General features: G+C 35.2%; 3 protein-coding genes across 5 annotated transcripts in view; 2 read left to right on the top strand and 1 right to left on the bottom strand.

Moving 5' to 3' along the window:
• Src64B (Tyrosine-protein kinase Src64B) overlaps positions 1–12279 on the top strand; it is a 54557-nt gene extending 42278 nt beyond the window's left edge. The window contains exons 1-7 of one of the 3 annotated variants that reach the window (XM_088192589.1): positions 4032–4050; positions 9771–9885; positions 9958–10113; positions 10172–10388; positions 10456–10709; positions 10775–10962; positions 11031–12191. In XM_088192589.1, coding sequence (XP_088048715.1) covers positions 9837–9885; positions 9958–10113; positions 10172–10388; positions 10456–10709; positions 10775–10962; positions 11031–11765 — 1599 coding nt within the window. In that variant the 5' untranslated portion in view covers positions 4032–4050; positions 9771–9836 and the 3' untranslated portion in view covers positions 11766–12191. Of the gene's footprint in view, positions 1–4031; positions 4051–9770; positions 9886–9957; positions 10114–10171; positions 10389–10455; positions 10710–10774; positions 10963–11030 lie in introns of those variants that run through there. The other 2 variants (XM_088192572.1, XM_088192582.1) reach the window with 2 other exon arrangements.
• Positions 12280–14041: 1762 nt separating this feature from the next.
• Papst2 (adenosine 3'-phospho 5'-phosphosulfate transporter 2) lies at positions 14042–16730 on the bottom strand. The gene is made up of 5 exons (XM_088192711.1): positions 16270–16730; positions 15974–16200; positions 15680–15906; positions 14355–14536; positions 14042–14282 (listed from the first exon to the last, which is right to left on the bottom strand). Exons 1-5 carry the CDS (start codon positions 16560–16562, stop codon positions 14129–14131), a joined length of 1083 nt encoding a protein of 360 aa, XP_088048837.1. The 5' UTR covers positions 16563–16730; the 3' UTR covers positions 14042–14128.
• A 1757-nt stretch (positions 16731–18487) lies between these two features.
• Positions 18488–22518, top strand: LOC148238825 (uncharacterized). Its single transcript, XM_088192476.1, has 7 exons — positions 18488–18650; positions 18996–20289; positions 20358–20586; positions 20664–20825; positions 20905–21291; positions 21360–21548; positions 22268–22518. The coding sequence occupies exons 1-7, from the start codon at positions 18595–18597 to the stop codon at positions 22378–22380; spliced, it is 2430 nt and encodes an 809-aa protein (XP_088048602.1). The 5' UTR covers positions 18488–18594; the 3' UTR covers positions 22381–22518.
• Positions 22519–24082: the final 1564 nt, after the last annotated feature.

Here is a 24082-nt window from a genome sequence, read left to right as displayed (position 1 = left end):
TTCTCCTGCGCATGTTGATAACATTCCGGTAAGGCGATCATATTTTGAATATCACTGTCCAAATTATATGGATTTCAGATTTTTAAAATATTATTTAGTGACTGAACTGATATTAAAGCATTTTTAATATTGGGTAACTTTCCGCGAACACTCAAAACCCCACTTCCGGTCTCTCCGTTCGCCGTTTTTTTTTTCGCCGTTCACTCGAGGTTTTGAATCATCAAAACGCGACATGTCCCCAGTCGATCCATCGCATCTCCCGATTTTCGAGCGTTCCACACTATATGCGTAATCTTCAATAATATTAACTGCTGTATGCATAATAATAATCCGCGTGTCGTCGGTCTGGTATGCGACCGGCAAAATTGATCTCGGCCTAGCTCTGACATGTGCTAAGACTCTCGAGTGCAAGAACATCTCTCGTGGGAAACTGAGGTCCGAGCGAGCCATTATTCGATACGTCGCGATAATACCTAATTAAACTGTGTGAGCCCGGCCCTCGAGTAATGAAAGGAGCTTTGGAGACGGTTTTCGAGGACCTCTGCCTTGAACGTGTTCGAAAATTATTTTCATTGTGTCGTTAATTTTGTAGTTGCACAATGGCTATTGTGAATTCTACGGTGCTTGCTCTATGCGCATAGTTTCGTTGATAATGTGTCAAGGAATGCTGTGTTGTGTGCATTGTTTGCTCTTATTCTTAAATTCTGAAATGAGCTCTCACTTTATCGTTAATATATCGGCTATATTCTTTGTGCAAATTGATCGATTCAAACTGCGCGAAATTATATAGGTGTGTATATAATGGCTTCCGTCTAATGATGATGTGCTTTTATAGTTCAACTGGCACATTTATCGTTTCTTAATGATGATTGATAAAAAAAACATCATTGCAAAAACAATATTTTTTGCATATTTTTCGCGGAATCTCAGTCCTGTATTAAAACTAGCTTTAACAATGTTATTGAATAAAAAACTGAAATACACTGTCCCAAATCTACGAGCACTAGTTATATTAGTCAAATCATCGGTTCTAGTAGCGTCATCTTAGTTATGGCATACGTTTTGTACTAGGGTCTGATATTCATCATCAAAAAATTTTTGGCGCTATTTCATCTGTTTCAAGGCAGTTGGTCCTTGTTGCATGATTATGCACCAGCGAAGATTGTATGCGAATTATTGGCCAATAAAGGCATCGTAGTGCTTAGCCACCCTCCGCATTCACCTGATATACTGTTACTTCTGGCTCTTCCCAAAAATTAAATTGGCGTTAAAGGGACAACATTTTGACATTATTGATGACATCAATTTCAATAATACCGGAATTTTCAATACCGGTATTACCGAGAAAAAAACAGTCAATATTGGTATTACTAGTATTGACATTATTATTGAGTACCGCTTGCATGATTCCCCATATTTATTGATAAGCGAAACCAAAGCATTCGAATACCCTGGTAACTATGGTTTCAATATATTTAATATTTTAATTACAAATTAATAAAATATTTTCTAAAATTCGGGCGCCAAATCTTTCTTCATTTGAAACAATAAATGTAAGATTACATCGTCTTTGATCTCCAAATTTTTTGTTCCAGGAGTTAGAGCACCACTCTACAATTTATTACAATAAAATTTATTATTCATTATTTTTTGTCAGTTACGACTATCCGAAAAAACTTTATGAGAAAAGAGTGCGTAGAAAATTGTCAGTATGTTTGTTCAAATTGCTACATACTTCTTTAAAATAACATTAATGATTGATAATTGTGATTAAGATGTGATTTATTTATATTATTTTATTTTAATTATTGCACCTTTAATATTTAATTAAAAAATATCGCAATAATATTTATTTTCGTAAGATTTATCTCTCGTATACTTATTTATATCTAATCATGTAAGTAAATCAAATTTCAGTTATAAATGTTTATGTAAATATTATAAAATAAAAAATACGTAAATACTGCATAATCCTTTTAGTCCTAGATAATTTGGCCTAACATATGCGTTTTTTTTTTAATCATTGATTTGCATTTTTAAATAAATTATGTTATATTTGTTTTATTCGTATTACAATCAAATTGTCAACGAAGTTAATAAATAATATATTTTTTTGACGAAGCTAATATGTAATACATATATTATGTTGTGAAATACATTGATCCGTATCAAAGTTTTCTTTGGGTCAGTAAAACTTATCACCGAACAAGTTCATGTGGCTTCACTCTCTTGGTTCTTCTTGTTCGGTTTTCAACGTCGAGGAGAAGGAAAGCCTCTCAGTTGACATGCCCTTGCGAGTCTCGCTTGATGGGCTGTTGCTTTTTTTTGTATTGGCTCGCATACAGTATACCAAGATCAAGGTGGAGATCAGGGTTTATAATGTACCAGGGCGCCTATGTCACTTATGCATCTAAGTACATATATTGTTTTTTAATTAAAAAATAATATGTTTTCCGTACTACCGGTATTTCATTTTGTAATACGTGTAGTATCGGAGGTCAATTTTTGCCCTAATACCTGTATTACCGGTATTGTAATCCGACAGAGTCTTTTTAAAGGCACTTCCGGAAAATTTATACAAAAGATCCTTTGAATTTTTTTTAATCGTTACCAGCGCTGTATTGACTCAGAAGGTGTATTTTGAATAAATTAATATACAATAATATTGGAGAATAACAAACGTCTTGTTGTTTTTTGATCAGTCCTCGCATTTTCAACAGTCGGTGTAGTACGCATGTGAAATAGCAATAAAAATTATCGTATTAGCATATTAAACACCGCGACTATTTTTTAAATCATAATGTTTTTATTTATCAGCGTTTAGATGTATTTTTGAATGATTTTGTTTTTATTGAAAAAATAATAACCGTTAAAAAAAATTCTGTTTAAAAAATATTGGCATCCATTGACTAACTTCAAACAAATTGAGACAATTTAAGAGACAAATATAAGCGGAAAACTTAATATATGTTTATTACCTAGAGACACAGAAAATGCCCGTTGTTCAAATATCTAAATTTTAAATATTCGAACAACAAGCAGTTGTAATGAATAATTTTAGTAAAAATTCTTATTTTATCTTTTCGCTACTTTAACAATTATACGAATTGTACAATTAAACTTTTGACAACCACTAAATTTTAGTGGCATTTACACTAATTTTTGGACTTATATTACTTATACAATAAGTGAAGTCCAAATATTAAAATATTAGAATGGCATAGAAAATAAAGTATAGTGGCAGACTGCAGTGCGTTGAAGAGATCTTACGAACGATGAAGGTGCTAGTTGGAGAATATAGTAGTGAATGGCGTCATGTGGTGAAACGGCCAAAGATTTTATCGTTGTGGCACAATATGGAGCCACCTTAATAATTATTATTCCGATTTTCGTCCGAGCCATGCGGCAACAGCAGAGTTCATAATAAATTGACAGGACAATGGGGCGCGCATGTAACTACGAATTGCATCAAGAGCACTCTTTCCAACGTTTCCCTTTGTGCATCCCGTGCACAAAAGAACGAACTCGAAACGACGCTTTCGGTCGTTTCCCTCTCCCCGTGTCCTCCTCTCGCATCCTCAAACTGTTAAACGCCGTCGATGGGGCGACATAATTTGGTTAAAAAACATTTGTACCGCCGCGTTATTGATTCGTCCGTCTTGTCGCCTTTGTGTTTGTTATCGTTTGAAAAATCCGTAAAAAGGCAAGCTGCGACGAACCTCTCAGGTTGACGGCCGGTAAATTTAACACACGAACGACTCTTGAGCGGACAATGTGGTGCGACGCAACACATGTTGTGGTGGAAAAATGTTTACCGTCTGTTTGTTTGTTATTTTATAATCACGGTCGTGTTGGGTTTACGGCATTAGCTCAGGTGTGCGACATGCCGGATGGCAGTGGTTCTTGTGTGGCGTTTCCTTTGAAGGATTCCGTATTATTTACATTACACAACGTTTATAGTCATATGTTATAATTACATATATTCTGCTTATCTTTAACTGCACAACGAAACTATCGATACTACGAGAAACCACCATACTTTTCCCCAATGTATGTATATACAATATTTCTCTGATTAAACTGTATTACATTTTTTGTTACAAGCAGGTTAAATATATAGACACAAATTAAAATCATAAAAAGGAAGCATTCATCGATTTAATCGGTTTTGGTACATTGTGCGACTGTCGTTGTGATTTTTTTATTTTCTTGCGAATTGTGAACTAATGTCGCTTGAATCTCCACCTATACTTCGTTTCATTTAACAGAGTCACTTTGAGGTTTCTCTAGTATTTCATAACGGTATTTCATTGGTCCGCTTGCGTCTACCAAAGTTGTCATATACGTTCTAACTACTTCATTGTTATTCCGACACTCGCTGCGCTTGTTATCGCTTTACATACGTTATCGATAACGATTGATAAATGATTGATTTTGATAGCTTATAACTTTCACTATTTCAACATTAACAAATATAGTAACATTTCTAATTTTTATAAATTTGTTCAAAATATAAAAAGGAGTAATGATAAATATATCAAACGTAAATCCGCATCTTGTACTTTTGAGCAAATTAGTGGGGCGTACCCCCAAAGTTGTCATCTCTTTTTCAATGAATAATGATGAAATGGATAGACGTCAAGCCAGTTCACCGCCTTTAGAACCAACTGCGTTCCATTGCACTATGTTCCTCAACAGCATGATAAAGCTACCAAATTTAGGGGTAAGTTTGTTTTGCGGCAATTTAAATTAATGCGGATGCATTCAGGAAATTTAATAACACCCTCAACTCAACTGAATAATTGTTATGTTCTTCATCCATTTAGTACATGTTTTGCAAAAAAACATTTTTTAAATAATGTAATTGATTACACAAGTGCTACTTGGATAATTTTCATAACTGAAAAATAATGTCGTGCTGATCAAGAAATTCAAAGCAGACGTTTAATTCAGTAAAAAATAAAATAACTGACTGACAATAAACCATGCATATATAAAAATAACACAATCAAGTAATTTTTAGCTAAGGTTTGATTTTAACGTACAATGAAAATGACTATAAGTTTTATATTTGTTTCGACAAATATGCCTTTAAATTCAATAGCTATGCAATTTATTTTTGGAATTTGTGCTGTGCGTTATCCACGTATATTCACAGTCGCAGTTAGAAAAGCCTTTGTGCTTTGCGCCACCAGAAATTATATCATCGCTTTTCCGTCGTACTTCTTTTCGCTTAGAGTATTTTTATTTGTATATAGACATCGCCTTTGACCAGGATAATAACATCGCGTGGCATTATCGCGAAATACCGCAAAAAAACCATGCGTAACAACACAGTTATTTCCCAACAAATTTAGCCACTATGACTTACATCATGAAAAATAAACAAATTGCTTCTATATATTGACAATATTACAAACCACTTTTTTTGGAAATGGGGGGGGGGGATAAATGTGACTATTATTTTAGACTGTTGATGTTTTCAACTATGATTTATATAATATTACCATGTTAAATGAAGAATTGTCTGTGACTTTACGACGAAAATTGGTTACAAATTGATCGCAAAATGAACAGGACATAAAGTGGAAAAAAATCAATAGATTAAAATAAGAAATTAATTAATATTCATACATTATTATTTAAATAATTCTATGATTTCCTCAATAATATACACATATTTTAAAAATAAGTATGTACACGACAAAATGAAAATAATACAATTGAAGGCTAAAACTATTTATACATATAAACAAACTGATAAAATATTTTCGAAGCAAAAACAATAAACATTAACAACATGTATGTGTAAATCTCAGCACATTTAACACGGAAATTTTTCTTGTAAAAACGGATAAAACAAACAAAGTAGTATATGAATATTTATTAATGTATTATTTCAATCAATTTACTTTTTTTACTTTGTGTCATGTTAATTTTGCTATCGATTTGTGACCATTTGTGTGAGAAGTTGCCTTGGGTCCAATGTTTGTGTGAGCAATCTTCCTGTGATCAATGTTCGTGGTACCAGTTGCCATATGAGCAATAGTCCGTTCGTCGAATCAAACAAAAAATATTCCGACACAGCGCGTTCATTCTTGAAACGGTAGTTTAAAAAAATAATACATATTTATTTTTATATTATTATAACCATATGGTTAAATTGGTGGGATAAACTGTCGAGTTAAATTATTTTTATTTACGTGGTTTATTGTCAGTTCGATTATCTACGATGTTAGCTTAAGTTATTTTGTCGACTATTGCCACAAAACAGTGTTACCTAAATGGTTATTTGCGTGGTAAAATATATATGTATTTTTACCCATTTTAAAATGTAATATTTCACATCTCGCAATCTTCCTATGTTACAGCTAAACTATAAATATTGTAGGGATAATAATACATTTAATTATGACATACTTCTATAGTGTGTGTGGTGGGTGGGTATCCCTTTCGTCACGTGCGGTTTTTTTTCTCCCTCGTCGTGGTAACATGCGACACATTTGCATTTTCACGGAACATTACCGGCAATCTCGTACCACTGTATCGGTCGTTACGATGCCCATTTGTATATCCCGGGCGAAGGTAACAGCGAATATAAACAATACGTACATATTACAAGTGAGCGGTGTGAGTAACTGGCGAACCTGTTGCCTTCTCCTATCGATTAGATAACTATGATTGATACGGACGTTCGTGAGATGTTTTTTTGCTACTCTACTATACAACGCCACTCGTGCCACTCCGAGATAACTGTAAATTTTCATTCTGACCAAACGTATCGGATTCGTTTGCATATAAAAAACTATATACGGGGTCAATGCGTCCGACAGATCGTGCCTTCCGAGTTTCTGTCTTCGAGTATTGTTCGTATTTTTTTTTAGTAATTGTGTATTCAGTCTAATATGATTTGAGCGATAAATACATAAAAGAGAATCAGTCTATTGTGTTTATATTTTAATTATTAGCATCGTAATAATATATATTATATTGTTACCATAACCATTAATAATTTTTGTCTGTAAGTAAAAAATAATGTACATTTATGTCTAACTTAATCGACAACTCGATGCTTCTGTGACATTCTACGATGTTTCTGTTGCGGGATTGTTGTTAATACTATTATTTCGATGTTATAAAACACCATGAATTTAACTCAAAATATTATTATTTTTAAATATTATTTTTATATTGATTGATTTATAAAAGCTGATGTTACTCTGTGTTTACATTAGAGCAATGGTTTTCAACCTGGTGGTCCGCGGGTCCGCAAGAAATTATATAAAATTTGCTTGAAAAAAAGCAGCAGCAGATGTCGCACTAACAAAAAATTGTAATTTTATAGCATTAGATTAAATAAATAATATTCTATCCATCATTGGTTTTTATTTTGGGTTGACGCCGGTCCGCGAAATATTTTTCCCATTTTCGCCAGGCCGCGGATGTAAAATGGTTGAAGAGCATTGCATTAGACATTAGAGGATAATTTAAATGAATAATATTTAAAATAATTGTTCCATAAAACGAATTGTTTGTGCATTAGTTGAACAGATTGGGTGCGAGCGAGCGAGCAGTGGTCAGTACTGTGAACACTTTAGGAGTAGCTCTGCAACCAATCATTTTCCGAAGAAAAAATCCGAAGATCAACCTTACATAAATGCAAAAACAATTCGTTTTATAGAACAAAGAAGGAACGTCATTTCAGCTTTTTCCAGCGGGTGGTGGGGAAGTCGACCAGTCAGTGGTCTTTTTTTTAATATTTCCATTTCGTTAAGATTCATAGTATTTCATAAAATTACATGCATTTGAAAAGCTCCAAATGCCTGTCTAATGTTTAATAAAAGTTATAAAACTATAATTAGTTTTAGAACTTTCATTAGGTTGAGTTTGGGTTTGAACAGCAAATGGACGTTTTGCAACTCAAATTGAGTTTCATAAACATTTTAGAGCAGTATATTAGCGCCTATCAGTTAAATTTTTTTCGCTAGTTAATATATATCATGAGGAAAATGTATTTAATTACACTAGTGAAAATATAACTTCTTTGAAAAATACACATAACATTTATATATCGCATGTAAATAAATAATAAGTATGTAAATGGAAGAGTTGAAATCATATAATTTTACTAGCACCTGCAGGATAAATTATATTTTCATTGATAAAAATATATATATATATATATATGTATATCTACCGGTGAAAATGTATTCTAATATCATTTCACTGAAATGACTAGTGATAGGACGATTAATCAGAATCGGATATACTGGAACTTTTTTGGGTATCGGAGTCGAGAGTTTTTCATCTATTTCCCGATTCTGAAAACGATTCTTTAGATTTATTGGTACTTTCTTGAAACGTGAAATGGAAAAATATATTGCTCTAAAAAATATAAAAGATTTTGAAAACCCCCTTAGCTGGTGGAATTCCAACAAAAATGAATTTCCCATCCTAGCATATTTAGCGAGGAAACATTCGGTTGAAAGTGAACAATTATTTAGTGTTGGAGGTTATATTTATTTGCCTAAAAGAAATCAGTTGAAAGGAAATCTGGAGAGTTGATAATTTTTTATATTATAATTTAAAAATTAACAGACCAAAATCTGAAAATCTCGAGTTATAATAATAGTGCGTGTGAAGATCGGGTTATTATAATTCGTATTCTTCTGGTACTTCTCTTGGTTGCTCCGCTTTGTGCGAGTTCGGCTGAACTGTCTTTTATTCCAAGTCGGAAGTAAAATGGTAGATGAAGTCCAATACACGCCCTTCCAGTTCTCGATCGTCTGGCCAATGCGACGATTCAGGGGGTGGAAACAGACTATTTGGTATTATTTAATAAATAAATAATTAGATAAAATGTGTTTTATGAATAAAAAATCGATAGAATAGCCAACGATGTAATTCTTATAGAATTTATAATCTGGGGTTCGGATACTTATCGACTTCGTATTTTGCACCGACCATTCGACTTTCAGATAGCCACAGTCTATTTTTGCAAGTGCTTACCATTTATTAGTGCATAGTGTATAGCGCCGACGAAAAAAAGTTTCGTCGCCGACACTATGATCGTACCTATTCAAAAATCAACGATTTAAAATAATGATAATATTTTATAAAATCAGACAATGGAAAAAAAAATATTATACTTAAATTTAGCTAAGCTTAAAACCATTAATTACTTTATTATTTATTTTTATCCGATTCGCGCGGATCTGAATTAATTCTTATTCCAATATATGTGTAAATTAAAAAAAGATCAGTCACTACCTAAGATATACATGTTGATATCAATCGCACACTCTTAGAAACACACAAGTCATTAAATCTTAATTTTGTGTGAAGTATGCTTAAACTTTATAACATATTTATTTTAACAACCATGTTTTTGGTTGTATTTTTTTTTATATACATGTCGGCTTTTTATAGATTTTTAAATGGGTTTAAAATATTGTAAGCAGGAACGAAAAGTAAAAATATATTTTAATAATATTCAAATATTTGTCCAAGATCATATTACGGTTTCAAATTTACGAAGATTTCCTTTCCAAATACATTGCTCGGTCAAATATTTATGCATGCGCAATTTAGATCATCTACAAAGGTTTTATTACGACTCTCCCTTTCGTTTGGCGCCAGTAGTATTACATATACGTGATTTGAATGCACAGTCTTTAAATTCGACTCAATGTTGATTTATGCCGACTTTTATGGTCTAGATTAGTTCTAATGTACATTTTCATCTCCTAATATTTTTTTTTATTTTGTAGATGAATACGAACAAACTCCAGTTTTTGTGAGAGGCATTAAAGATTTCGGTGAATACTTGATCAATCATGGGGAACAAATGTTGCAGTAGGCGGCACGACGCCGACAGACCATTGGGTAAATATAATTTTAAATTGATTACTAATAATGTATGTCTTTTTAACATAACACATGCGTGTTTTGCTTCAGTTTATCCAGCATTCAACAAAAACGATGCTGGATTCGGTGGGATGGGCGTGGGCGGAATCGGCGGTGGTGGCACACTGGAATCTAGGTATTCGGGTGAGCCTAACAACAGGATCAACAATAGAAGGGGGGCTGATATTGTGCGGACGCGGACACCATGTAAGCGAATCTGCCAAACTGTCAATTGATGGATTTTATATTTATGATATTGTTTCAGCTCATGCTTCTAAGCTTGCGCATAGAAGAATCGTAAAGGCTTTATGTAATTATGCGGCTCGTGCTGATACAGATATATCATTCCATAAGGGCGATCGAATGGAGGTTCTTTCCGATGCCGAACCAGACTGGTGGAGAGTATTGCATCTCACAACACGGATGGAAGGCTTAATACCGGTCAACTATGTAGCTGAAGAAACTTCCGTTGAAAGCGAAGAGTTAGTTTATTAGGTTTATAAACTAATAAATTTCGATCTATATAACATTACGGTTTATTTGTTTTAGTTGGTTCTTCCCTCATGTTTCTCGAAAAGAAGCTGATAAGTTATTATTAGTTAGCGAAAATCCTCGAGGAACGTTCTTGGTTAGACCGGCGGAACACAATCCGCATGGATATAGTTTATCTGTAAAGGATTGGGAAGACGGCCGCGGTTATCACGTGAAGCATTACAAAATCAAGCCTTTGGACAATGGCGGATTCTATATAGCCACGAATCAAACCTTTCCAAATTTACCGGCACTAGTAATGTCATATACAAGTAAGTGTTAATGCGTGTTTCGTAAATAAATTATTGCTCTAATACTAATATTGTAATTTTTTTAGAAAATGCGTTAGGTTTATGTCACGTATTGGCTCGTCCTTGTCCTAAACCGGCACCGCAAATGTGGGATCTCGGTCCTGAGCTAAGAGATAAATGGGAAATACCAAGGTCTGAAATTCAATTAGTTAGAAAATTAGGTCAAGGTAATTTTGGAGAAGTATACTACGGAAAATGGAGGAACAATATTGATGTAAGTATTTTTTTATTTGTTATTATTCTTGCGATTATAAAAGATAATAAAAGCGTATTTTATTTCAGGTCGCTGTTAAAACTTTACGCGAAGGCACAATGTCTACTCAAGCGTTCTTACAAGAAGCAGCCATAATGAAGAAATTCAGACACAAGAGACTCGTTGCTTTATACGCGGTGTGTTCCAAGCAAGAACCCGTGTATATAGTTCAAGAATACATGAGTAAAGGTTCACTGTTAGAGTTCTTAAGAAACGGCGAAGGAAAATTCCTTCAGTTTGAAGATCTCATTTATATAGCCGCTCAAGTGGCGTCCGGAATGGAGTACTTAGAATCGAAGCTCTTGATTCATCGAGACTTGGCCGCTCGCAACGTGCTGATAGGAGAAAACAACATTGCGAAAATATGTGATTTCGGATTGGCGCGTGTTATTGAAGACAACGAATATTGTCCGAAGCAGGGTTCGAGATTCCCAGTCAAATGGACTGCGCCAGAAGCTATCGTCTTCGGCAGATTTTCGATAAAGAGCGATGTTTGGTCATATGGAATACTTCTCATGGAACTCTTCACGTACGGCCAGATTCCTTATCCGGGCATGCATGGCCGGGAAGTCATCGAACAGGTGGACCGAGGGTACCGAATGCCAAAGCCGCCTGGACACCATCTACCTGACGATATTTACAACATCATGCTGCAGTGCTGGGACGCGATACCCGATAAGAGACCGACGTTTGAGTTTTTGAATCACTACTTCGAGGGGTTTACAGTGACGAGTGAAATTCCGTATCGGGAGGTTCAAGATTGATCATAATCTGAATATTACATATCTGGTGCTCTTACTTTTAGTATTTCTGGAAGTGAAGTGATTGAATGAACAATGTGAACAAATCGTGTATAACAAAATAATATGACTACTTTGCAAACGCAATATGAATTATTTACGTTATAGTTTCAGTATGCTAAACAAATACTGTGCCATTGATTGTTGCATTTTTATTTATCAAACAAATCTCTGATGAACAAATTGAAATTGATTTACATGATTTATATATAGTATTTTAATGCATTTTACACAATAATTAACAATGTAATAGTATTTTTTAATTACATGTTTTATTGTGTTCTTTAATGTATAATTTTAAAATGTAAATAGTTTCTAGTTTAAATTATTTTTGAGGTATAGTAATTCGATATGTATAATCCATATTTATATCCCTTGCCTTGTATGAAACTATCGTTTATTCTGTTTATATTTTATTTTATATCAACATTTTTTTATTAATTTTATTCCTATTAGTAATTAAGAATTTTTTGTATAATACATTGCTTATTAAACAGTGGGAACAGGGTTGTATGTGAAATATTAAATCCGGTAACAATTTGACTCGAAATATCTTTCAGTTGTCGCTCTCATTTATTTTCTTTCGAGCTATGAAAAAAATCCACATTCAAATATAATCTGTACAGTTAACTGTAAGTACAATTGTTAACACAACATATCTTTCAGATTATAACCTTTTAATTTAGATATCATCGATCAAACGTGGATAACAATCGACGAAATAATACTTAATTCCAATGAAAAGACTGTTTAGTTCTTATACTTTTAGAACAATATTAATTTTAAATTTTATATATCCATAATGTAAAATCATACATTTTTGACTTAAGCATGTTTTTTCGAATCGCCTATTTAGGAGAATTATACGACACTATGTATTAATAATTCAAAGTTTTGTGAGCGTATACTTTTATGTTAATTTTCGATTACCAAAGGTTTGTAATAATTATTACATTCGTATTTATTATAATATTTTTTATTTCGACAGTGTTTTATTTTGTGTGTATATATATAAATATATATATATATATATATATATATATATATATATATATATATATATATATATATATATTTAGTACTACATATACTTTGAAATTAAATGCATTGAAGGAGGTTAATTAAAATATTTTTATTTAATTGTACTATTGCTTAATTTTAAATATTTTTATTAACCTTCACTGATCTCAAGTCAGTATATGTATATATATATTATAAATATATATACTTATATAAATAAACAATGTATGATTTTTATTTAGTCTGTTTTAAAATAAGTGTAACTATATTAGCTTCGTAGGTTTTACAATAAATTCTAGTAATCACGTGGCTGTTTATATGGGATTTATACAATCAGTCAGTTGTATTTCGGTAACGTGTGATTATAGATAGTTTTATGTAAAAAAATATAAAACTACGTTGTAATAATTCATTTTTTCTATTACGGTAATGATATTTTATCGATATTGTAATTTGTGATAAACTTATAGGAGTGCATGTGAAATCAACCTTAGATCATAATACACCTTATGCCGTGCATGGTGTAATTTTAAATGCACGGTTAAACTGAAACGTTTGCAATGAGTCAGCTTCGGCTTTAATATTATACCGTGAAGACATTTTATACAATTATTATATTATACGTATTCTAAATAATGATTCAGTTTTTATGAAGGCTTTGCAATAACGTACAATACGTCTCGTCCGAACAGTTCAAAATTAATTACTTCTCGAATCGTTTTCAGATAAAATATGTCCGTCCATTGCACAATGATCAAACTCTGTTTAAAAATAGAACATTCTTATAACATAATATTAGGTTCACCGTAAATTCGTATATAGTGTTTGTATAGGTTTTCTTTCTAACGATAATTAGAAAAAATCATTGAAACTGCATTCATTAGTTAGTCGAGTACCTTCAGTATGTGTACATATTTTCAATCTACATAGTTTAATGTCAAATTTTATATCTAGATCTCAGACTGAAGTAGATATGCTAGAATCCATCGCCCGGTAAAAATATTCATCATATACTTTTTATAATGAACTATTTTGCATAAATGCATCGACGCGCGAAAGCGAGGGAAACGGCGTTTATATCTATAACAGTATAATGCACCTGCAATGTAAGAGTTAAATTTTAATCAGTTTCATATTTCATACCTATGAGTTGATAAATTAAAACATAAACAAAATTAGGGTTTTTTGTTATCGCTTGTGAAAAAAACTATATACGTATATTTTGTATTTTTTCTATTATATGATATGTTATTATATTGTCATAAAATAAAATTTTTAACAAATAAATGCATTTTTTAATATTATATTTACACTTCAGTCGAAATATGCTTTGTGTACGTTCTGTTTCTCCAGTGCCATTTTATGTATTGTGACAAAGACTTCAAGGAAAAGTTTGGATATTTCTTGCTGTAAACGTTCAAATATATTCCGGCTAGCACTATACAACCTGACCATAAATATCTGGAAAATAAAATACATGTTGAAAGCTATCGATAATTTATAATGAAGTGTATAGTTAGAATAAATTCATACTGGAGTACGAAAGGTTTGCTGAATAAAATGAACGAAAAAATCATAGTGACTGCTTTTCGTGCGGTAGTAACAGTAGCCGCAGTCGGAGCACCGCAGGTCCTCACTAATGTTAAAACAGCTTGAATTCCAATATAACCAGTTAAGCTAAATAATAGAGCATAACCATACGTCTTTTGAGGATACTGAAAAATATGAAATTATGTTAAACAATTACTATTAGTATATTAATAAATAATCGCGTATTTTTCCCCTTGTTCACTTGTGGTTTATCAATTGAGTATTTTGTCGCTTAATACATTAAATACTGCGACATAAATTTTTAATAATATGCAATGGTAAAATCTGACTGACGTGAGCCCAATGCGTTACAAGGGGGTAAATCTGTACCAACTGAGTAAGTTAAGTAAGTATTAACCATCAGACAAAGTCTGGGGATCGGTGACATCTATATTAATAATTATAAATTATTATGTGTTATATAAATTTGTAACCAATAAGCTGGGGCAGGTTTTTTAATAGTAGCGCATTTTTTATAATTAAAAATTTGAGTGCTGTCAGGGCTCAAACCTGCAACCTCAAAGTTACTAGTCTGAGATGTTACAGATTACGCTATTCCAACCTATAGATAAAAAAGAGAAACGAAGGAGGTGCAATGGAGGATATCGATTTTTTAAACTATTATAGTTAAAAAATGGGCTACATAAATATGTTACAGTAAATACGCAGTTTACCTTGTAGATTTTTTATATAAAAGATGAAATGACAAAGTGCACAAAGTTTTGCTCATGTGTTAATAAGATAATATCATTAATGATTTCGGTCTAATAGTAAAAAATAAACTATTCCGTTCGCTTTTTTCATGTTTTTGTATTAACCATTGCTTTGCATTGACTTCAGTCAAAGTTTAATCAGAGGTGTAACCGACTTTATATTTCACTACTTCAATATTTAAAAAAAGTCTTACATTGATGATTTTATACTTATCTATCAGTACAAAACTCAAATCTTCAAAATTCCAAATTCAAAAAAATCCATGGATTGCAATCAAAAACATTGAGATGCATGACAGGTGCCATTTAAAATCACTTTCTCAAATATCAATTTAATACTAAATGTTCATAATTTAAACCACAATTGAAACTGCATCGAAGTCATTGAATTTACGCGATTACTTGGCACTCATGATGTCATAAAACAATAAGTGTAGCTTCACACAAGCTGGATGGATTTGCCGGATGAATCCATCCGGCACGTCTGAAATGGTAAGTACTAGCCCATACAACACGTCCATCCGGCACGTGTAAAGCTACACTTAAGGAACATACCTGTAGGCAAAAAATAAATCCGCTAAAAAAATGGCCGCTTATCAACATTAAGATAAGTAGGTATATAAATCCTATAAAATAAGAATACAACACGACTTCAGTGTTTGAAGCCTGGAATGATTTCATCGCTTTCTCTTGAATATTGCCTATCACAGCGTCGCATAAAAGCGCCATTGATATCATAAACACACCAATGACGTCAAAATTTGGAGAAGTTTCGGAATCGGCTGAAAAAATATTATCATATGTTTTCGTCTTACTATTTATAAAAAAGCAAATAAAATTTTAACTCACCGAGAATGAACATAGTGAGTCCAAAACACATCAAAATTGCAGCTAAATAATCTAAAATACTATATTTCTTTCCTTGAATAATTACACTACCGATAAGCACAGGTACCAATTTGCAGCATTTAAAGATAACTTGCGTAGGATAATTTAAATAACCTAACGATGAATTCGAAAAACCCATCGTTCCTAATGTCATCAACGCTATTAGCGTATAGGTTTTGATGGGAATTCTGTCGATTATTAAAGTGAGGCATTAGTAAGTAGCAAGAAACGAATGCGTTGAAACAAAAATAGCATACTTCCTATGATAGTTTCCTTTCAAAACCGTCTCGATCCATCCGAATATCGAATAATACAAAAACTGCACCAACGTGAGATACCAGCCGTAAGGTTTGAAGCCGTCGAGGGTAAAAATCAACTCTTGCATGAATCCATAAGCTAGATAGAACACGAAAACAGCAGCGCAACATATAAAAAATTGAGCAGACGGACCGAAGGGCGCTAAGTCGAACCATAACAACTTCAATTGTCGATCATCTTTCGGTTGCGTCTTAGGGTCTTGCTGGAGACTAATCGGAATTTTCGTCTCCATTATCGAATTATATTAATATTTTAGTTATAATCGCATAATGTCGGGGCGAAAAGTCGACATCCGCTAATCGAACGCAAACGCATTCGTGGCGAAGACCGGTCCATATGATTTTGACAGTAAGCTTTTTATTTCTTGACGTGTGGTCGTATTTGCGCAATTTGCGAGCATAAACGTGATGATTCGGACAAGAATCTAACGAGTTTATCAATATTTTTGCTGATAGATCTTGCACACGAAAATAAATAGAAAATAATGCAAAATATCCACAAAAATAAACAAATAAAAGTGGCCATGGGTATTTTTTTCATTTTTTTCTTGTAACTTTGCATGCGCCCAAAGCGTTAACTACAAGTAAGTATTAAGACACCAGACTAAAATTCAAGTCAGGCAATCGGCGACATTTATTAAATTGTTTATAAACAATTTTTATAGTTTACAATCAGCATACGTCACTTTGCAGCTGGGGCCTGTTTTAAATTATATAACATTAAAAAAAACATGAACACGCGAACACTGGGTTCACCTTAGTCTAGCACCGTACGAATTGAACTGAACTAAACAAATTATAATTATGAATTGTGGCCATATGTGGCAATACGTATTTAAAGACTGTATTGATTGTTAAATGATTTATGCGCCAATCAAAATAAATATTTTTTGATCAAATTGCGAATAAATGAATTAGAAAACCAAACTAGACAATAACTAGTTAGACTTCTAAGCAAATTTAACCTTTTTGGAATTTCATTTTTGCTTAAAGGAACTTTGGCTTACATTGCAGCGAAATCTTGACAAAAAACATAAATATAAATAGATCGAGTCATATTGTTCACTATTGAAATTTTTGATTTCACTTAATATTTTTACCTATTCTTGAAAATGTAGCGATAAGTTTTAATTTATAAGTGATATCTATCCTTTAGTATCTAAAATGGAAAAAGTCAACAGTACTTTTCATATAATCAGCGTATTTAAAAAAAATGTTCAAGATTGTTGTCATAAATCATCTCTTGTGAACTTCTTTATTTAATTTTTCGAAACAACAATTTCAGTTATATTTCAAGTTCTTTTGCTTCAAAATCCTAATAATTTACTTTAATATGTGGATTGTCCTCGATTACGTTACATTTGTAACTCTTAACAACTGCACTTATCAGTGGTCTAATATACTTTACTTAAAAAAATATTTATACGCAATGTTAAAACATTTTAATAGCATTTGGCACTGAGTATGTACTTTGTTCAGTTATAATTTGTTGATATTAGGGTAGACAATCTAAAATTTTCTTCACCAACATGAAAAAAGGACTTTTTAATATCAATACAATATTAAAATTAAATCCTAAAGCCAAAAAAGTCCTTTTAAAATTAACATTTTAAGACGTATTGGTTAAATTTCTAATTTTCTTTATCTATATTTGGAGTCTTGAGGTAAGGTTTTTCTTTTAGTGATTGCGAAAATGTGCTATTTCGCACGTTTCTTGATACAGCAATAACATCGTTATCGTCATTATAATCATTGTTACAATCCATACCATCTTCGTTTACAAAATATTTAATTTTTCTGCAATTTTTGTTAATAATTTAGTCATTGGCAATTTATTTATTTTATTAGATGTGTTATAGTGAACGTTATCACCGTTCTGTCCATCTGGAGCATGATATAGTAAAATATCAGAATATATTACCTATATATATTTCTGCCGATTTTAGATCGGATATTTGAAAATAATTAAATCAACCGATTCTTAGTTTTGGCTGTGAATGTGTGTAAATTTGAATAAAATAATAGGTATTGTTTTTTGCACGATTTGGCTTAGATCGCAATCGGACGGCGAACAGGCGATAAGAGTCCGATCGGAAGCGGGCGCCGAGGAGGGAGGCGAAGGGGAGCCCCTCCGGTGGAAGAACGGCTCTCGGCCGCCATTACCGAGTTGTTCGTCGGCGAGTTCGGGCGTGCGCTCCGCCGGCAGTCACCTGAAGGCATAAATAGCGGCCACCTGATCCCGCCAGACGCAGGCTCAGCGCTAGCATGCACTTCGGCGGACCCCAGCAGCCCGTCGGAGCTCCCGGCGCTGCGCCCCCGCAGTGAGTACGGCCGCCCCCCCTCCGCGCGCCCCTGCCCCTTACTCCATCTTGGATCCGCGAGTCCGAAGCGCTCGGCCGCCATTTTGTCGGCCGCGTGACGTGTCGGCGTCGCTGGGCCGCGTGCCGGCGCCCCCTTCGCCGTCAGCTGATCGGATCCCCCCTCGTCCCTCGTCGCTTGTCGCTCGTTTGCGCAACACGTCCCCTCTCGGAAAGCCGGCAATGGCCGCCGTCGCGTTTAGCATATGCGCCGCTTTCCCGGGTCGCGCAACAAAGGATCGTCGAAAAAGCGATAATCGATCGACTTTTATAAAGTATTACCGTTTCATGTTATTCCTTATTTCCCAGATATCGACCTCGTCCCGATCGCAGCGAACAATTCGGTAATAAATATTGGTCGGGACCTCCTATGGTAGACGACTTTGGCGGTCCGAAAAATAGTTTCGGAGGCCCCAAAAACAACATGCACAATCAGAAACCGAACTTCGGCGGCCCTAAAAACAATTTCGGAGGACCAAAGTCCAACTTTTCGGGTAACAAAAACTACGGCCAAACGAACAACAGTTTCGGAGGTCCCAAGAACAACGGCGACATGCAGAAGAAGAACGGCTTCGTTCAGAAGCAGAACTTCGTTCCCAGACCGGAGTTCGGCGGTCCCAAATTGCAGAGCATGAAAGCTAAGAATCCCGGCGAGAGTCTGAAGAAACCCAACTGGGAGGCGCTCAAGCAGAGCCTTCAACCTTTCAGAAAAGACTTTTACGTGCCGCACGTCAAAGTGCAGACTCGCACCGAGGACGACGTCAAGAAGTTCCGCGAGAAGAAAGAGATCACCGTCAGCGGAAACAACGTGCCTCGTCCAAACCACGAGTTCGACGAGGGTAATTTTCCAGAGCACGTCTTAGTCGAGATCAGAAAGCAGGGATGGCCGGAACCGACCAGCATTCAAGCGCAAGGTTGGCCCATCGCTCTCTCGGGAAGGGACATGGTCGGCATAGCTCAGACCGGCTCCGGGAAAACCTTGGCTTACATGCTCCCCGCCGCCGTGCACATCAGCCATCAAGAGAGACTCAACAGAGGCGACGGACCGATCGTTCTCATCCTGGCCCCCACCAGGGAGCTAGCGCAGCAGATTCAGACGGTGGCCAAAGACTACGGCGCCACCAGTTCCATACGCAACACTTGCATTTTCGGAGGATCTCCCAAGGGACCTCAGGCCAGAGATCTCGAGAGGGGCGTCGAGATCGTGATAGCGACGCCCGGTAGGCTGATCGACTTCCTCGAAAAGGGGACCACCAACCTGAGGCGCTGCACTTATTTGGTGCTCGACGAAGCGGATCGAATGTTGGACATGGGATTCGAACCTCAGATACGCAAAATCATCGAGCAGATTCGCCCCGACAGGCAAGTTCTCATGTGGTCCGCTACGTGGCCCAAGGAAGTGCAAGCGCTAGCCGAAGACTTTTTGAACGACTACATCCAAGTGAACATAGGCTCTCTGAATCTCGCCGCCAACAATAACATCCGTCAAATAGTGGACGTTTGCCAAGACCACGAAAAGGAATCGAAACTGGCGAATTTACTGAGAGACGTCGCTTCCGAAAAAGAAAACAAAGTCATAATCTTCGTAGAAACGAAGAAAAAGGTACAACGATAGATTGAAACCCCGAGCGGCCGAGAACTCGACTCATTGAATCGTTGCTTTTTTTTAAGGTGGACGATATCACCAAGAACATTAGGAGGGAAGGTTACCAAGCTATATCGATTCACGGCGACAAATCTCAACCGGAAAGGGATTACGTCTTATCGGAGTTTCGCTCCGGTAAATCGTCTATTCTCGTCGCCACGGACGTAGCCGCTCGCGGACTAGACGTCGAGGACGTTAAATACGTCGTCAATTACGACTATCCCAATTCTTCGGAAGATTACATCCACAGAATAGGTAACGTTTTTCTTTTTATCGTACATTTGTGTTTTATCATATATATAGCGCTCCTTCTTATCACGCCAAACGTTCAGGTCGTACGGGTAGATGTAGTCAAGCCGGTACCGCTTATACCTTTTTCACTCCCGGAAACGGACGCCAAGCCAGAGAGCTCATTGCCGTCATGTTGGAGGGATCGCAGACTCCGCCTCCCGCTCTCTTAGAGTTGGCCGGCAAGAACATCTTCACTAATAAAGGTTAATTGATTTTGAGTTGATTTTAACGTCGCGTTTGCTAGCCGAGCCGTCTTTTCTAATTTCCCGATGCCGCATTCAGGACGTCAACGTTGGCAACAAAAGAAGGAAGGTTCCACCAACAACGGTAATTCGATGCAGCGTATCAACCATTGGTCCAACCAGCAAGGACAGCAATCGTCTCCGCAGCAGCCCGCCAACAACTACCAACACAACGGTCCCAGAGTCAACAACGCTCAGCCGCCCAGGTTCTACAATCAGAATCAAAACGGGCTGCAAACTTTTAAACCCAACAACGCCCACGCAGGCTATCAGAAGAATAACGTCAACAATTTCCAAAACAACGCTTATTCGGCGAACCAGCCCGGCGGCGGCGGCGGCGGCGGTTACCAAAACAACTACAACCAGAGCAACCAAGGATATCAGGGCGGTTACCCCGGACAGAACTACATCAATCAGAGGAACTACAGTGAGTAACGGCGACGAATTTATATTTTATTGTTGTAAATCCTTGCTAACCGTCGATGACGATTGTAGGCAACGGCGGAATGAGATATAACGGCGGAAACAACAGGTTCAACGTAGGACAGCGCATGGGCAACGGCGCGTACTGTAGCCCTCCGCCGCCGATGGGATCCCCGCCGCAGCCGCAGCCTCAGCATTTCGCTCCGCCGCCGCCGCCGCCTTACATGATGTCTCATGAGGCTCAAATGCAATCCATCATAGGCATGTTATACTGAAATTACTTTCTTTGATCTAAGGTGTTGTCGATTAACTTAGTTTCCATATTTATTCTCGCGAATGAAGCGATTAAAATTAATCAGAATTAAATTCACTATTTATTACAATATCCATGTATAATCGGAAATGATATTATTGCGTTTTTAAAAATTCAACTTTTCGTGTCGCACGAAATGTTGAATTTTTGTTTAGCGATTCATCTTTAATATTAATAATTTAACATATATAATAAGGACTTTCAGTCATGCATAATAATATTCATAGAATAGTAATATATACTAAATATTTTGCGCGTCTAAGACGATTTTTTTTTCACATTCACACGTAGCTAATTATTTTGTTGGACGTTTGCATAGAAACGTGTAAAATATTAATTTTTGAAAATATTTAAATGTAAAAGACAGGAGCATCGTTGTAAATTTAATCGTACTCAACAGACTAAAAATGATTGTGTAAGATTTTTTTCAATAATAATAGTATATACCACTTTCAAAATGCAAGATAGCATATTACACGCAACGATGGGATGTTTTCAACAAAGGAAACCTTAAAATTAATGCACTTTAATAATTTGATTATACATTCTCGAACATATATTATTATCGCTATTACTAACAACTAGTCTTAGTGTTTGAATTTTATTTACTTTTTGATCTACGACAAGTAGAAAACTGCTGACTTAGTTAAATTTGTTGTCATTACAGGAAATAAGTTCTTTCAAACTGGTCGCGGCGGTTGTGGATATCAAGCTACTCCATTCCCCAATTTCATGGCACCACCAATGTTGTACACGGCTGCCACGCCTGTTCAACAATAAACCTTTTTCGAATCTTACTTCATAGTGATTCCACAGACGCAATGGAGTGTCTACTGATATTTTGTTCTTTTCTAGTCTATTTTTTCAAAGCAGACAAAACAACGTAAACGTTCGATTATCTGTCCATTTGTCTCAGTAACGTCGACTTTATATATTATATATAATATATATATACATTGTGTATTTTTATAATGGTAAAATTTTATTAGTTAGTGATTTTAGCGAGTCCAATATCACGATATGTATCGATCCTAACTTGACTAATCGATGTTCATGTGTAATTTTAAACAAATAGTACAAAATTGCCCACTTCTCTTAATCGATAGTATATATATATATATATATATACGTATATTAAAAAAATATGCGCAGACAGAGTCGATTGATTGCAATCTGTCGTTTTAAAGGAGATATGTCATTCCATTAGTTGCCTGGAATCTCTTAATTTTAGCGTAAGTTTGTACCGCGCCTCTCTCGAGACTCGGAGGAGGCGCGAGTGTTTTATTTTTCTTTCCTAATAGCGGCTGTCGAGGGATCAGAAATTTGCAATTAATTTTTGTGCAAAATCACATGCTTTGTGTTAATTAATATTTACTATATATTATAATTATAATAATATTATATATGTATAATCAATGGTGGTGAATGTGCACTATATTTTCTCTTAACAAGGTTTGGTAATCGATGTCTCACAAACTGTTGTATAATCGCAATAGTTTTACAAAGACGAATATGCGCGCACACGCAAGAGAACACGTCGGCCGAGACGGTGCGTATGGGCGCATATTCGCATATATAAATATATATATATATATTCATATATAGTTACAGTCGCGGGGGTTTTTACGAAACTCTCTGATTATTTTGTGAACGCTATCTTTGTGTAGTAAAGTGTTATAAACTAATGCAGTTATCGTTTATATATGTAACGTAGAGTAGTCGATGTGGTGCCCTATTGTATTCCTCGGGTGCCTTTTTTTTTCTCTGTATGCTCTTTGAAATGCACGAAACATATAGAAGACGTATTTTTATGGGGTGTCTATGTAAAAGGTTTAATAATGTAATAATTTGCGTAAAGCGCGAGTGCCGAAACGTTGTTAAAACATCTCGAATAGATTAATAAGTGTGCGACGTTGTAAAAATACGAAAACAATGAGTCAATGCTATTGTATATTTTTTAGTTTAACAATTTCAACAATGAGGTATTCGGAGGATGCGAACAGACATACTCGTAGCGCTCTATCTATACTTCGATTATATATATTTATTATTATGTAAGCGTAAACGCGCGCATGTCAATCGCGAGGAATAATTTGTCCAAAGTAACGCTCGTTTATTTTTAAAAGAAGAATCGGATCGATGATTATCAAGTGCCCCATGTAAAGTACAATAAACGATATCCTGAATATTCCAAAGAAATAAAAAAGTATTTGGAGAGTATAATATCTGTGATATATAATGCGAACGCAGCAGCAGCAGCGGCGTTCTCTGCGGGTCAATTGTTAGCGTGCGGGCTTGATAATTTCCGGCAGACTCTGCCGCACTATCCGAACCGAGGGTGGCCGAGCGGAGCGCACGGGGGCGGGTGTTTATTTCCGATCATCCAACGCTAACGTGATTCCTAAAGATATGTGATACGAAATTGACACATATACATATATATAATTATAATATATGAAATGTATGTATATTTTTTAAACGA

This window comes from Plectrocnemia conspersa, unplaced genomic scaffold (genome assembly GCF_051122295.1).
Source record: "Plectrocnemia conspersa isolate PC_06_02 unplaced genomic scaffold, ASM5112229v1 ptg000001l, whole genome shotgun sequence".
In the NCBI taxonomy this organism is placed as follows: Eukaryota; Metazoa; Arthropoda; class Insecta; order Trichoptera; family Polycentropodidae; genus Plectrocnemia; species Plectrocnemia conspersa.
The sequence above is the reverse complement of the archived record's forward strand: the minus strand, read 5'-3'. Positions and strand labels throughout refer to the sequence as shown.

What these genes read in the sequence shown, in the direction of transcription:
- Papst2 (XM_088192711.1), bottom strand. Translation starts at nt 16,562, where the DNA reads ATGGAGACGAAAATTCCGATTAGTCTCCAGCAAGACCCTAAGACGCAA. An exon ending in AAAGGAAACTATCATAGGAA is followed by an intron (nt 16,201 to 16,269) that starts GTATGCTATTTT and finishes AATAATCGACAG; the next exon opens with AATTCCCATCAAAACCTATA. An exon ending in ACTCACTATGTTCATTCTCG is followed by an intron (nt 15,907 to 15,973) that starts GTGAGTTAAAAT and finishes ATATTTTTTCAG; the next exon opens with CCGATTCCGAAACTTCTCCA.
- LOC148238825 (XM_088192476.1), top strand. Translation starts at nt 18,595, where the DNA reads ATGCACTTCGGCGGACCCCAGCAGCCCGTCGGAGCTCCCGGCGCTGCG. An exon ending in GAACATCTTCACTAATAAAG is followed by an intron (nt 20,826 to 20,904) that starts GTTAATTGATTT and finishes TGCCGCATTCAG; the next exon opens with GACGTCAACGTTGGCAACAA. An exon ending in CATCAATCAGAGGAACTACA is followed by an intron (nt 21,292 to 21,359) that starts GTGAGTAACGGC and finishes TGACGATTGTAG; the next exon opens with GCAACGGCGGAATGAGATAT.